This window comes from Sinohyriopsis cumingii, chromosome 14, assembly GCF_028554795.1.
Source record: "Sinohyriopsis cumingii isolate HCF-2022 chromosome 14, ASM2855479v2, whole genome shotgun sequence".
NCBI classification, from domain to species: domain Eukaryota; kingdom Metazoa; phylum Mollusca; class Bivalvia; order Unionida; family Unionidae; genus Sinohyriopsis; species Sinohyriopsis cumingii.
The window spans coordinates 74,655,960-74,670,868 of NC_142974.1; the positions used below are offsets into that span (position 1 = coordinate 74,655,960).

At 36.9% G+C, this 14,909-nt stretch overlaps 1 protein-coding gene across 1 annotated transcript in view; it reads right to left on the reverse strand.

The window, feature by feature from the left end:
* Positions 1-14,909, reverse strand: part of LOC149784167 (uncharacterized) — a 35,088-nt gene continuing 20,179 nt past the window's right edge. The window contains exons 2-3 of the mRNA XM_089933222.1: positions 9,783-10,014; positions 1-320 (exon numbers count right to left, since the gene is read on the reverse strand). Coding sequence (XP_089789348.1) covers positions 73-320; positions 9,783-9,849 — 315 coding nt within the window. The 5' untranslated portion in view covers positions 9,850-10,014 and the 3' untranslated portion in view covers positions 1-72. The remainder of the gene's footprint in view (positions 321-9,782; positions 10,015-14,909) is intronic.

Consider the following 14,909-nt stretch of genomic DNA (forward strand, 5'->3'; position numbering starts at 1 on the left):
TAAGTTTTGAGACATATGGAGACGACAATAACAATACAATTGACGCAAATCAATTTTTTTTTTGTTTTTGTCTCAACTCGCATCGCATTTTAAACCATATCTGCTGTCATAAGGATAATCGTTATCCTGGCCGTGATTTCCGGTAAAGCTATTCATCAGCTCCAAAAAGTGCTCAATACCACCAGTATTATCAGGCTTTCCCGGGTACCATTTTGTATACAACATGGGCTTATATCCTCCGTCTCGTCCCATCCACCGCCATTCGTTCTCTGCCAGTCTGTCGGATCCGTCTATCCAGTGATGCACATCCTTCGTAGATCCTGTGAATAAACATTCATCGCAATACAGAGACTTATTTCATTTTAACTTATTTGTTTCTTTGTTTGTTCCTTTGAATAATCTCGGCTTTCAAATGCTCAAAATATTTTGAAAACACAAAGTTTCGTTATCGGATCAACCAGACCTAATTGTCCATATACAAAATGAATGAAAGAGTAATTAACTCGCAAGCTAAGTTAGTATAAAGCAGCTACCAAGCTCAATACTTACTAACTAAATTAAGATCTCGAGTCAAAGATAAATCAGGTGAGAGACAAGGCATTCAAAGTGATTCCTAAATACAGAGCTTCCAGTCTCTGAAACCTTTACTTAAGTTACCGCTCTCATGTTGAACCATCTCTTTCAATACCAACATAATGCGTGACAGAATTAGCAATTGCATAGGAGGATAATGTCACCATTAATGTAGTTAGTGGATCGCACAGTTTACTTTGAGTACAGTAGGCAGGCTTCCGTCATTTTTGTTTGTTGTACAATTGCCCTTCAAACATGCATGGCGAGAAGGTAAAACTGATCCACAATCAGTGAAACGCAATCAACGAGGATATATGTGGGCATATGCAAGCTTTGTTGTTGTAGGGTTTAACGCCATTTTTCAGCACACGATTGGCTATACATGGCGGCCAGTATTAATGGTGGAGGAAGAACCCGGGAAAACCCAGGAAAGAACCACCGACCCACGAGAAGCTACTGGCAAGCTTTCTCACATACCCACATTGGCTGAATCCGAGACTCGAACCCACGCAGACAGAGGTGAGATGGCAGTGATCCGTAACGGAAAGCGCTTTAGACCACTCGGCCACTCGGGGCCATATGCAAGCTGAGTTCATCTTTGGTAGAGCGCGGTGTGTCCTTTCATCTATGCTAAATGAGGCAATTGTTTTGGCAGGACTGTTCTTGGATTGCAGGAATATTTGTGTCCTGGAGGCAGGTACAGCGGATACTACCCCCAGAAGAAGAGAAAAAAAAAGCTATCAAAGGGAAGTTTGGAAAGAAAGGCAACTAGAGAGTATATTGGCATTTGGCTGAAATATCTCTATTTAATATGTACACAACCAATCTCTCAAAGAGGACTGCAGACGATGGAAGATGCAGGAAATCAGTGAAAAGGTTGAAAGACTAAGACTCGCAGACAAAAAGGGAAAACCGAAAGAGAGGCTACGGGTATTAGAATGTCAGCGCAGTGCTCATTTAGCCTCAAGTGATGGACTTCAGGCAAATACTATGTCCTTAGGAATGTATCTGCGAGCCTTTGAGCAGAACACAACACCATAATAATATACGGTATAAATATCAGCGAGAAACGAATCTGCAGAAACATGTGCGGAGAGGTTGTCAACCTACTGAATAATAAAGTCATGTTGCAGTTAGCAGACGCACAAATTCGTACCGTCCATCTCCTTATACTGTGTGTGTGTGTGTGTGTGTGATTTTGATTGTTGTACGTTATATTAACAATGGTGCAATCATATCGTTGCAATGTATGCAGTGTGTCAGTTTACAGCGATGTCTAGTACTAGGGCATCACGCCGCAGACATGTAGCATATGTCCCATCCAGTCACATTGTCTTTACAGAAGGCCGGATGTGTCCTCCTGTTAACTTGTTTGTCAATAGATAAAAAGGACATGTCTGAACCAATCATATTGTCTTGACAATACCTTGTCTAGCGCGGCTTCCATGAACTGCATAATATCTTTATATGTCTATATAAACAAGTGTGTATGTAGATAATCAAGTGTGTATGCACATAGGAGAAGGTACACACACACACACACACACACACACACACATATATATATATATATATATATATATATATATATATATATATATATATATATATATATATCGGCAGCTAACTGCAAGGTTAAGCATTTTTTTATTCTGGAACAGAGAAAATGACTTGTGTTGTAGATGCATCATAACTAGTTAAGAGAAATCAAAGAAATAAACTTGATTCTGTGTCGATTGTGGATAGTTGGTATTTGTGTTTAAACTTAGCATGTGTAGCCTATGGTCGCCTATGGTAGGCAACTATCCACATAATCTGACAAAATATATTGAACCCTAGAAAATGCAGACCAGGCATATATAGCCATACCACACACTTATGCTTCAGTGTTTTAGCAAATCCAGACGGAACATCTTTATTTGATTGGTTCAGTCTAATATGGATTGCAGTGCACTACACGGTCAAATAGATGTTATCATGTATCATTGTTGTTTCAGAGACCCCCACCCAACCACTTAAAAAAACAAACAAATTATTATCTTATTCTGACATGTCCTGGATATTTGCTAACGAGTGAAGAATATTACTTGGATTTGATAGAGGTATTATTAACATCGAACAACAGAATAAAATAATTTTAAGAAGTCAACCTCTAGTCATTTGCAATTAAGTCATTTAATGAAAAGTGGGTTTCATTAAAAGTATTCTAGGTTGTTTATACGAATACTACCATTTTATAAATGCAACATAATCGATGCTAATTTGTTTTATATTTTGTGTACAAAAGTAGTGCCGAATATAACTGACATGGTCCTGGTATATCTGAACTTGTAATGTATGTACTGGATTTCCTAAACAAATGTGGCAAAGTAAATAAATCGTATAATGACAGAAATTAGCGTAGGAATACATTTTATGTTCAATGCGTTTTGAGTAGTTTTTAGCGTACCTTTCGAAACCCCCATTAAAGGGGTTTCTATTTCACTGTTTTGTTTTTATTATTGACGCCTATATCGGATGTCGCTTCTGCATCATTTCAATAACTTTAAAAGTTCAAATGGCTGAATTTCTGTCGAATTCGGTGAAAATGTGTTTAGCGGTTTTAGATAAAGAAACTCGTTGGTACGTACATAGTTTGCTTTTACTAACGTGGGTTATTTTTGTAATAGGAACCGGCGTTAATTGTACAGAATGAGCGACCTCATTGCAGAAACGATTCTGTTATATTTTTTCAAAGTTATGTCCGTAGTTTGTGAGCCAAGGTCGTTTATTGACTTTCTATTTTTTTATAAAGGCGATTTTTAAACAAATGAGATGCAATTGTACCAAGATGGTCATGTTCTGTTTATATTTTTTTAGGGTCCATTTAATTATGTACGTTATTAGTAACAGCATCTATTTGATAACAAATCGACCTTAAGTTTACATGCCAGAAAGCTTTCGCTGAAATCCAAGTAGAAATAAGGGCTGTTAAGATTCTTGATACTGGTCAATTACGAAGAAGTACTGGACTTTATACAAGCCGACGAATTTGAAAATGTCTACATTGCGGCTTATTCTACACTCCATGCTCGCTTAAAAATTCTACGAAGCTTTAGAACTGTTAGGAGATCATGTCCTGTACTTCTTCCAAATGGTTGAGGGCTATTGATGATGTGCAGTCGAGAAGAGAAAAGTATGACATCACCGATGGAAAAGTGATCATTCATATGGCATACCTTGTACCTCCATGGGAAGAAGACGATGACTTCACTTGATCTGCTTACCGATAAATTTACCTAGCAAGATATATATAACGGCAAATTTACGAATGAAAGGGAGTACGTGACTTGAAACATCAATGCTAGGAGACAAGTGGTAGCTGAACAGATTTAAAACAACGGGTGTGAGAGATATAGAGAGAAACATTAACTTTATCCTATTTGATTGATTGTTATTTGTATTGTTTTAGCTTTTTCTTATAAATGAAAATTTAATGTAAATAAGTTGGACATGTGGTGATTTTTAGAAAGGCGTGACCTTTAATTTTAAAAACTAGTTTAATAGAACCAATAACTAAACAACTAGTAAGTAGATTTGTTTCACGTCGAAATGTTAATGCATTAAATGTTTAGCGCTTAGACCATAGCACAGACCAGATAACAAATGTATATACTTGAATAAATGTTTTGTACCCATACAACAGAGTTTTCTGTTTCGAGTCTCTATGTATCTGTGAATCTTTCTTTAGAACATTTGTTATCTGCTCTGTGTGTTTCCATCTTATTTTTTATAATGTGCATTTGTTTGTTTATGTATGTCTATTTTTTGTCCCATCAACCTTTGTCACTATAAATGCATTTCACCCTATGCATAGTTTTGACCCTATAATTCCCCAGGTACAATTCCCATGTTACATTCCCGTTGTCCCTATACATGTCCACCTATATTAAATTCCCAAGGACCTTATAGTGCCGTGATACCTTTTTGTTAATGTATTCTTTTTTTTCAATAGTTCGGTAGTATCTCATTAATAAGTTAATATCTGATTCAACACAGATTAATGACTACTCCACACATGATGGGATTAATATGAAAAAATCAAATTAAATCCTGGAAAATGTATGAAGATTTATCATGAAAAATTCAACGATAGTGAAGGAGTACCTAATACATGTGCACGTCAGTGGCACTCATCGTTTATTGCACATAAATTGAAAACAATGCTGTATTGGCATACGTTAACAAACACTTTACAGTTCGTGTTTTCCATAAAAAATTATATGCAGACTAAACATGCCATTATCAATGAGCTAGCACCTTTGTGTTTTTAGCACAAACTGAATTTAGTTTTCATGTTAAAATTAGGTTGATTTAGTTTTATAGTGCTTCATCTCTCTCTCTCTCTCTCTTCCGCATAATGTCTCCCTCTCTCTCTTCCCCCGCTCTCTCTCTCTTTGACCTACATACATACAGAACATACTGAGAGATGTGGTCCCCTCATATAAAAAGACAGACAATTAAAAAATACTTGGTGTGAAACTCAAATGTTTTATATAAATGCGTTACATTAGGTGCACGTTCCCCAGATATAAAACATTAGTACACTTTTACATTGAAGTGCCCACAATGATACCCAGTAGTACAGTTTTGCATTGAATCTAAAATTCCATTGATTGCAACAAGTATCAGTGTAATGTGAGAAAGCAGAAATGTTTCTTTTGCACCTGCGGATAAACACAAACACACTTATTTTGCATTTCTGCCATTGCTGTAATAATGCACAATTTCCCTTTTGTTCTACTTTATTACTGACTTCATGCTGTTGATATTTAATTAGGAATAACACGTATGCATTTCGCACTCTCTTGATAGATGTTCAGCTTCCTCCAGTTACAATCTTCCTTAATTAACATTTTCTCTTTTTTTTTTGTCTTTCTTCCATCTGCTATTTTATTATGGGGTGGGGTTGGTGTGAATTTTTTAAATAGCTATGTGAACTTGTTATTTGCTAGATAATGAGTGTTTCCACATTATATTCATACTGTAGTTTGCATTTATTGTTTCTTATGTGTCTTATGTGATACACAAAAAGTTATTAATGCATATATGTATACTGCTATGCCACTAATTGAACAAGATTATTAAGTGTTCTCTTCTGATCTGCCCTTGATGCATATCAGTTGCTCCTGCGCTGAACTCGTAATCAAGTGATCGCTGTTTCAATACAAAGCAAGGCCAGTTATCACCTATGTAACTATGTAATCGGCTTGAATAAAACCAATCATATGTTGAAAGTAACTATTAACTATTAAAACCAAACAACCATGCGGCCACTAAATACCTGACATATGGAATGAATCGTAAAAAACGCATACTTCCTGCACTAACACTACTTCTTGGACTGAGGGAGAGAATTATAAATAGTACCTGCTTCCTACACAGGCACTACATGTTGCACCGAGGGAGTAAATGGTAAACATTGCCAGCTTGTTAATTATGTTTGACAGGGGGAATAAATCCTACATAACGCACTCGTGATTAAATGTCAATGCAGGTTTGACCGAAACATACTTCTAAATAACGCCATGCTGATGAATATTAAACTAGATTTGTCGTTGTAAAACTACAAGGCCGCCACATAAAGCAAGATAAGTTCACACAAAGTCAAAATCGGTAAAACATATAAAAATTATAATTGAACCAGATCAAATACATCTTACTACAAATATGATTGTTATATTTCACTGATCTACCTTTCATGTTTTCTCCTTAATAGGACAAATCAAGAACAAAAACTGTTAGGAAAAGATTTTTAATTGGTTGCTCAAAAATCGGAAAAAATGTTGTCATTTCCAGCAAATATACTCAGCTCACACACTTTATGTCCGCGATACTGTAATAGTTTGTCTGCTTGTGCGATAAAACGGATTCGAACAATGGTGGGGACATCAAGAGTCCTAATTCTAGAGAACTTTTAACCTCTAAGTAATGGTAGACCACGTGATTCACGCTATATCAGAAACAATATGTGATGCAAACAACCTTATATCAAGAACAGTTTATTCAAGGCAACGAACACTCCATTGTCTCCTAAACCAAAGTGGGAGGTTGCGCGCACATAAATAAACAAATTACCATACCATACTATTTTTTGGTAAAATTGTTTTCAGTCACATACGTTTAACGATAATAACAATTGTCGTGGACATTTTACAACTAGAACTGAAATTTTAAACAATCTATATTTAAATGTTCAAAGCATTTAAATCAGTTCAACATTTTGTCAACAGACATCACATGAAAACAGTATTATCCAATTATTTATGGGTTGCCTTGTTCCACACTAAAATAGAAGAAAATACTTTCCATTTATTTGACAAATGTTTAAGAAAACAGAAGAAAGAAAGAAAATTATGGTAAGCAAATAAAGGTGAAGTTCGTCTGTAATGGCTATGCTAAAGACAACCTTTCCAACTCAGTAAAAAGGAACTACAGTTGAATTAAACGTTATTGAATTAAATCATTCTTTATTACAATAAATGTTGCAGCAAATACGCACACACAAACCTGCACACACGTACACACACACACACACACACACACACACACACACACACACAAACATATATATATATATATATATATATATATATATATATATATATATATATATATATATCGTGGATGTCAGCCCTTCATGTATGTTCATCAAAGCCTCTGTCTGTAATGACATAGAAAGACACACACACACACACACACACACACAAATAAATATGTATGGAACGGGACAGAAGCCCTAATTACCCATCCCCCGTGTATGTGCGTGGCGGGGTTGTAGTGGGGGTGACGGTAGTGGTATTTTAACCATATAGATGGATAATCGAACATGATTCAACCATGGTAGCCGACCCTGATAGTAGTAAATGATAAATGACTATGCCACGCAGCAAATCCTGACTGATCCAGTTTTGGAGATCAATCCGGCATATATTCCGGCAAGTTAATTTAGAGACAAGACGCCACCCGTGACAGCCCCTATACGCTTTTATATTGCGCGCCAAATCCTTCAAAGTTGATGAACTAAAAAATCGTAGCACGGGCTGCAGAGATCGTACGAAGAGCTGAAGAAGGCGAATTGGAAATAGCCTAGGGCGAGCAGAATCAATCGTTCGGTTAACTGAAAATATCGAAGGGTGAGTCTTATTAATCGTAAGACGAGCTGGAAAGATCGTAATTTGAAGTGGATTTTTCGCAAGATGACATGGGCTAATACATTTTTGAGCTGCAGCAAACATATGATGAGTTGGAGTTGGAGAGTTCGTAGTGATATATGTAGTAATCGTAGAGGAGCTAGAGTAATCGTAGGACGAGATGGAGCTATCACATGTGAAGCCAGAGAATAGATCGTAGGGCGAGCTGAAGTAATTGTAGGGCGAGCTGGAACACTTGCAGGGCGAGCTGAAGAACGCGAGCAGGAGGAGAGGACGAGGTTGAGTAATCTATATTGTATTTGTGATAGCGTATATGCTATCAATAAACTGTGTCGAGGCTCTAAAGCAGTGGTTCAGTGAACAGTGTCATTACATTGTATTGTGATTCCAGACCAGCGTTTTTATATACTGTAATTGGTCTTTGTTACCATTCCAGAAAGAAGGCTATTGAACAGCATAATTATATTTTGTCGACATTCTAAACCAGTGGATCATTTAACAGTGTTATTATAGAAAATCGTTTTTCCAGAGCAAATTTTATCTGACAATAGTTAGTCTTTATTATCATTGAATAGTGTCGTATTTTATCGTGATGGTTCTTCTGACTGTCATTTGTCTGCATTATCATTCCAAACAGACTCTTCCTTGAACAGTATCATTATATTGAATTGTGACTGCAGAACAAAGGTTCGTTTTAGAGTAATTGGTCTGTAGTATCAGTTCAGACCGTTTGTTCATCTGACAGCATCGACATGTTTTATCCTTTATGCCATGTCAAAAGCTGAACTAGTATCGATCGGTCATCATACCAAACGTTTTTATGATCAAAAATTATAATGGTTCCACTGATAAATCGGTGTGGTTCAAACCAATAATGGTTTGATTTAGTGTTCTAGTCCTTAGATCTAATGTGAATAGATGCCAACATGCTTAACACGTTTCACGCTACATTCATGTCCTCCTACTGAAGCTAAAATTAGAAAATTAATAGATGTATGTGTTAGCAATTCAATGCAGTACATTACCTATCATGACTCGTTAAAGCGTCAACATTGATATACAAATTAAATAATGGCGGCAATTATGTTCCCAGAGACGTGTAACGGAGTAAAATACATGTTCAATTCTTTTTATCCTCGACTTAGAGCAAAGACCAGTTCACGTAATCGATATTTAGTTACGAAGAATATACTTGAATGCCTCTTTGTAGCAATGGACTTGTATTAAATACACAACACTGAGTTCAGTTTCTTTTTTTCTTGTATATAGTACCAGGAACAGCAGATCGATATGTTTCAATCCCTCACATTACACGGACGAACGTTAGCGTTTTCAACCCAGTTCATAATTTTTTTTGAAAAGTCACACATATGTACTTCAGTGCATAAATTACTACCTTGCCTTGATTTCTGCAAACAACAATTAATTTTTCTTAAAAATAAAATGACGCGAATCGCTTTGCAATGACTCGCCGTACAGAGAAGTTATGTTCATCGCTTATCCTTTATTGTTCAAATTTCTTTCCACCTTTCTTTCCTAACTTTGTCAAAATCGTTTCTTACACATGTAAAATAACAGTTTCTCATTTTATCTTCTTTCATTTACTTATCGTCATCATTTGTAGTTTATCTTGTCGCTTTATATATCTTGGCGACATACTCATGTTTGCAAACTGGTAAGGGAGACTCTTTACTTTGACTAGTCAGCAAATTCATTTTCTGTCATTAAAACTTAGTATTATTGTTAATCATATATCCTCATACATTCAAACATTCACATATATGTATAACTTGTGCATCGTCCAAGCGGAATAACATCATAATCTATTGTTTTTCGTTATAAGCCCTCATTAGTTTAAGTCTTGAAATTATTAACTACAAAGTTATGTAGTAAAATATATTTAGACCAGCTTTAAAAAAAAAAAAAAAATAAATATAAATCTCCAGGTACATTATCGGATATACTGAGATAAAAAAGAAGACAATGAACGAACAAAAAGAAATTAGTTTGCCTCACCTCGCTTCGCATATGAAACCACGTCTAACGTCACCAGGTATATCGTTGTAGGTGCCTTGGACAGCATTGATGAGCTCCAAAAAGTGCTCAGTACCAACAGTATTGTCAGGTTGTCAAGGGTTCCAGCTTGTATACAACATGGGCTTTGATCCTCCGTGTTGTCCAATCCATCGCCATTCACTCTCAGCCAGCACGTCTGATCCGTCTACCCAGTGACAAACATCTTTTGATCCTGTAAAAAAGAATTTTTTTTTTTTTTTTTTTTTTTTTTTTTTTTTTTTTTTTATCGCAATGCAGAGTTTTATTTATGTTATGTTATTGGTGTCTTTTTATAGGTGTGTGTTCTTTAGAATGATACAAGAGCGAACAGTTCATCTGAATATGGACCGGTGTATGTTTGGTTTCTCTGACAAAATATATAGCTCCGACCATATATCCCACAACCAGAACATAAACATAGTAATAGTCATGACATAATAGGGTAGACTAGGAACGCGGACGACGAAATCTTATTTGACATAATGCTTCCTTTCGTATACAACCATTAAATATGGCAACACTCAGTGTCTGCCATTTTCCACCTTTCCAACCGAGGATATCCCATATATTTAGTATGAAGAGAGACTTAACTGGATGATATATAAGGTCTAAACATGTTGCTGTCAAAATACTGGCAAAACGCGAATTGGATATTAAAGTAACATGCAGACTGCTTCGGAGGTCAAGCTGTAATACGTAGAGTTAACACTGGATGAGATTTTGTTACTATACATTTTCATGCTTCCCTATTATTAATGTACGGGTAATTCCATTGATAATCGCATCCTAGATAATTTTCACTTTCAGCTTATATCCGCCAACGGGCAGTCGACTAAGTTCCCTGGCATATTTTGTCTCTAAGTCCTGATATATATATATATATATATATATATATATATATATATATATATATATATATATATATATATATATATATATATAAGTAGTGAATAGGGATCCTATAGCGTCAATGGGACTTATCATTAAAAACACCCCTGGGAACATATAGCGTCAAGGGAAATTTAACATGGAGAAAAATTGTGGGAACATATAGCGTCAAGGGAATTTAACATAGAGAAAAATCGTGGGACTGTATAGCGTCAAAGGAATTTAAACAGGGTGGGACTGTATAGCGTCAAGGGAAATTGAACATGGGATTTTTTAAAAAATTTTTTTTAAAAAGGGTAGGCAATGGAAAGGCTATCTCTTTTCGAGAAATATGGGGGCCCTGAAAAGGGCCTTTGGTTTTTCTTCTTCTTCTTTTAACTTCTTAACTTCTTCCACCATCCTCTTATTTTGTCCATCATTCTTTCTTCTTTTTCTTTTCTGTTTCCGGCAGCCAGTCCGGGTGGCCCATGGCCCGGAACTTCTCTTGGATTTTCATCCAGTTTGTGTTCAGTTTTTCGAATTCATCCTTTTTTTTCTATTTTCTTCTTCTTTTCTTTCCTTTGACCACTTTTCTTTGATCTTCTTGACCTCTTCGGTCAGCACATTCCTCATTAGTTCTTCAGCTTTCTTAAGTTTTTCTAACCCCCACTTCGCGAAACACCAATCTGTCCATTCTACAATGTCTTCTAGAAAGCACCTTGCACTCGTCACATGATCTATCGCTTCTTTTAACTTACCCACTTTGACATACGGTGGGTTAATTAAACCTCTGATTCTCTTCTCCTCATCCTCTATCATTTCTTTTACAATATTTACGGATAAGTGGAGGCTGGTTACTTGTCTTGAGACGAAGTCTTTTGTCACTGCATACCTCCATTCCTGTTCAACCCTTTCTACTACACTCAATCCATCCACCATCCAATACCAACTTCCCATAAGATCGTTGTATAAAGCTGAAGCTGCTGGCATCTTCTTGTTTGCTTATTCCGTAGAATGGGTTCCAATGGCCAACACTGTTAGTTTTATACTGAAAGCGCGGACGTGAAGGAAAACATCCCCTTAAAACATAAAATTGATCTTACCTAGATTATGACCCAACAACGTGCGGACGTGAAGGAAAACATCCCCCACTTTTCTCATTTCATATAATAAAACCCAAACTATACTCTTCACATACGCTAAGAAACAATAAATAAACCCATAATCTACTATTCACACAAACTTACGCAAGCCCTTACAAACACAAACACACCAACACATACCCTCACATTTTTTTAAAAAAGAGTAAGTGTTTATATTCACACTACTCTACCTACACACATTGGCAAATTAATAGTTATTTCTTTTCTAGAGTATTGTGTAGCCCTTAAAAGGGATGTTTTTTTTTTTCAACTCCAGATGCACCTATCTAATGGTTGCACCTTCCAGGCCTGGCGCCACACACGCATCTTTGACTCCAGTCTCTTTTTACTTTTTGTCTTGAGAGTGCAGAGGCGGGATGATTCGCTTCAGCACCCCAATCCTCTGTCTCGGGAATATTGTATGACATCCTCTCTTCTATTTTCTTTTCCTCTTCTTCCCTCTCTCTTCTTTCCTCCTCTTCTTTCTTTATTCTTGCTTCTTCTACGATAGCCTCCGCTGATAGTTCGTTTACTATGCGCCTGGCATATTCCAGGTGCATCTGGAGTTCTAACAGTTTCACAATTCTGGTGTTCATTCTTCTGGCGGTGTTGATCAATCAACAAGGGTAGCTGGACTGCCTAACGAGTTTCAATTTATACTGAAAGCGCGGACGTGAAGGAAAACATCCCCTAAAAACATAAAATTGATCTTACCTAGATCATGACCAAACAACAACGCGCGGACCTAAAAGAAACACTCACTCACTTTTTATGCTACCCATCATTATTTTAAAATTTTTTTTATAAATCACTTCAATAGACTATCCACATACGCAAAGCAATCCAATCGAACTCCAAATATACACCTCAAACACCCCAAAAAAACATGATTTTAATCTACTATCCACACCAACGTACATGAGCACTTACAAACACACAAACACATACCCTCACATTTTTAAATAAAGAGTTAGTGTTTATATTCACACTACTCTACCTATACACATTGGCAAATTAATAGTTATTTCTTTTCTAGAGTATTGGGTAGCCCTGAAAAGGACTGTTTTTTTTTTTGTTTGCTATGGCATTCTTTTTTGTTTCTAAGAATGCAATGTCCTCTGAGGATAGACTTTCTGGCGATAGGTCTGCTTCTTCGGAAAGAGAAGAAGAACTCTTTGGTGTCGATACGACAATCGACAAAGCCTCTGTCAGCTTCAGGTTGCTGCTGCTGCTGTTGTTGTTGTTGTTGCTGCTGTTGCTGCTGTTGCTGCTGTCTCTGAAGTCTGTACTTCTCTGTCCATTCTTCTTTTTCCCTGTTCATTTCTTCTCTGAAGAGTTCTTCTATCAGGTCTTCAGTGATTTTTAACATTCTCACGTTCTCTATTTCTTCTGGCTTCGGTATCAGACTGTGTCTGACCCTATGCAAATTCACGTAGGTTTCGTTGAGTTTAGCTAGTTTGGAGCACATCTTCTTAGGAGGATGAGTCGACAATGGATGGTTAGACTGGAAACAACTCCGGTTCTTAAAGTCAAAGCGCGGACGTGAAGGAAAACATCCCCCACACGGTTTTCGAGCCGCAACGTTCAGTGAGTGTCATGAGAGGGATAGCAAGAAATGAAAGAGCATCAATCCAACATTCTTATAGCTAAACAAACCACAAAGGCATTTTTTTTCAAAACACAACATTTTTTATCCAAAAATCACTTAACACTAAACAACAACTCTAACAGTTTTAACAATAATCCAACACTATAACATCAAACATTTTTCTTCAAATACAATCTACTTTAAACAGGGCTGACAACGTTGTGAATGAAATTATGATTTCCACTGTTGGAAATCATTAGGCCATTGATGGACACTACGTTTCCTAGCTTGAGACAAAATATAAGCATAATGGTCACAGAACCATCGATCTACTTTCACATCTTTTCTAGCAGAAGAACGAGGATCAAAATGAGTCACTAAATGTTCTAAGGAATAGCCCAGGCTGCGATGATGCAGAAAATACACACAATATTGTCCACACACCAAGGAATCTGTGCCTTGTAATTTCACATTATTGAATCGGGTGGTTTGAGCATTTCTTCTCATAAAGTCAATGATATCGTCTTCCAAAGGGGGCAATCCGTACGAATCGAAATATTCCACACATCCTTCTTGAGGAAAGTAGACGGCTACCCAGTGGGTTCCTGGGAGATGACTGTCGTCCGTGTTGATCACGTAAGCTTGATGGTCTTTAGGTTTGCGATGAGGGAGTTCATCTTTAGCACAGACGACAGGATTCCAAGAAGCCGTATACGAACTGTGGTTCAAAAGGTAATAAAGTTCCCAGGTATCCATTGACTTGTGTGTGCTTTTTTCTTCTTCACAGGTAATAATAAGTCGTCAATTCGATCCTGACTTTTTGCTTGAAAATGTCTGACGAATAAACGGTTATTCGTTCTGTTTCCTCACTCTGATTCAGGAGAGCTTCGATACGATGGATCTCTTGAGTGGTTAATGGTGGACAAGAATGTTCACGCAAGTCTTTATACCACTGGTGCAACATGTCTTTGTTTGAGATGAGACTCCAAGCTTCGTCCAGATATTCGTCCAATTTTTCTTCTTGACTCAACATCAGGCATTTATCGTGTTGAATTTGACTGGGATGATCGTTTTGACATCCATAGCAATTTTTCTTGATCAATTCCGTCATTTTGTCGACCAAGTGTTTGGCAAAACAGGAGACTAAATAGGCTTCTTGTTCTGGCCATCTTGACTTCATCATGACAACTTCTTCGTCTTTGTCTTGGGATTCTTCTTCTTCCACAGTTTCCTCACATTTCATGTCTAAAGTTTCTCCACTAGGTAAAGAGGGATAACAGTCTTCCATGGCTTCTAGTAATCTAGAATGACTTCTCTCAAACTGTTGATTTCTATGGTATTATCAAATTCTGCATACAGGAGGACGTTCACCGTTACATCAGGGTCTCGGTTTGCAAACTGAATTTCCACACGAATCTGGCCTGATTTTATAGGGTGGAAATGTCCCTCGTCGCTGCCTTGGTCAGGAGTGAAATCGAAAGCCCACAAAGC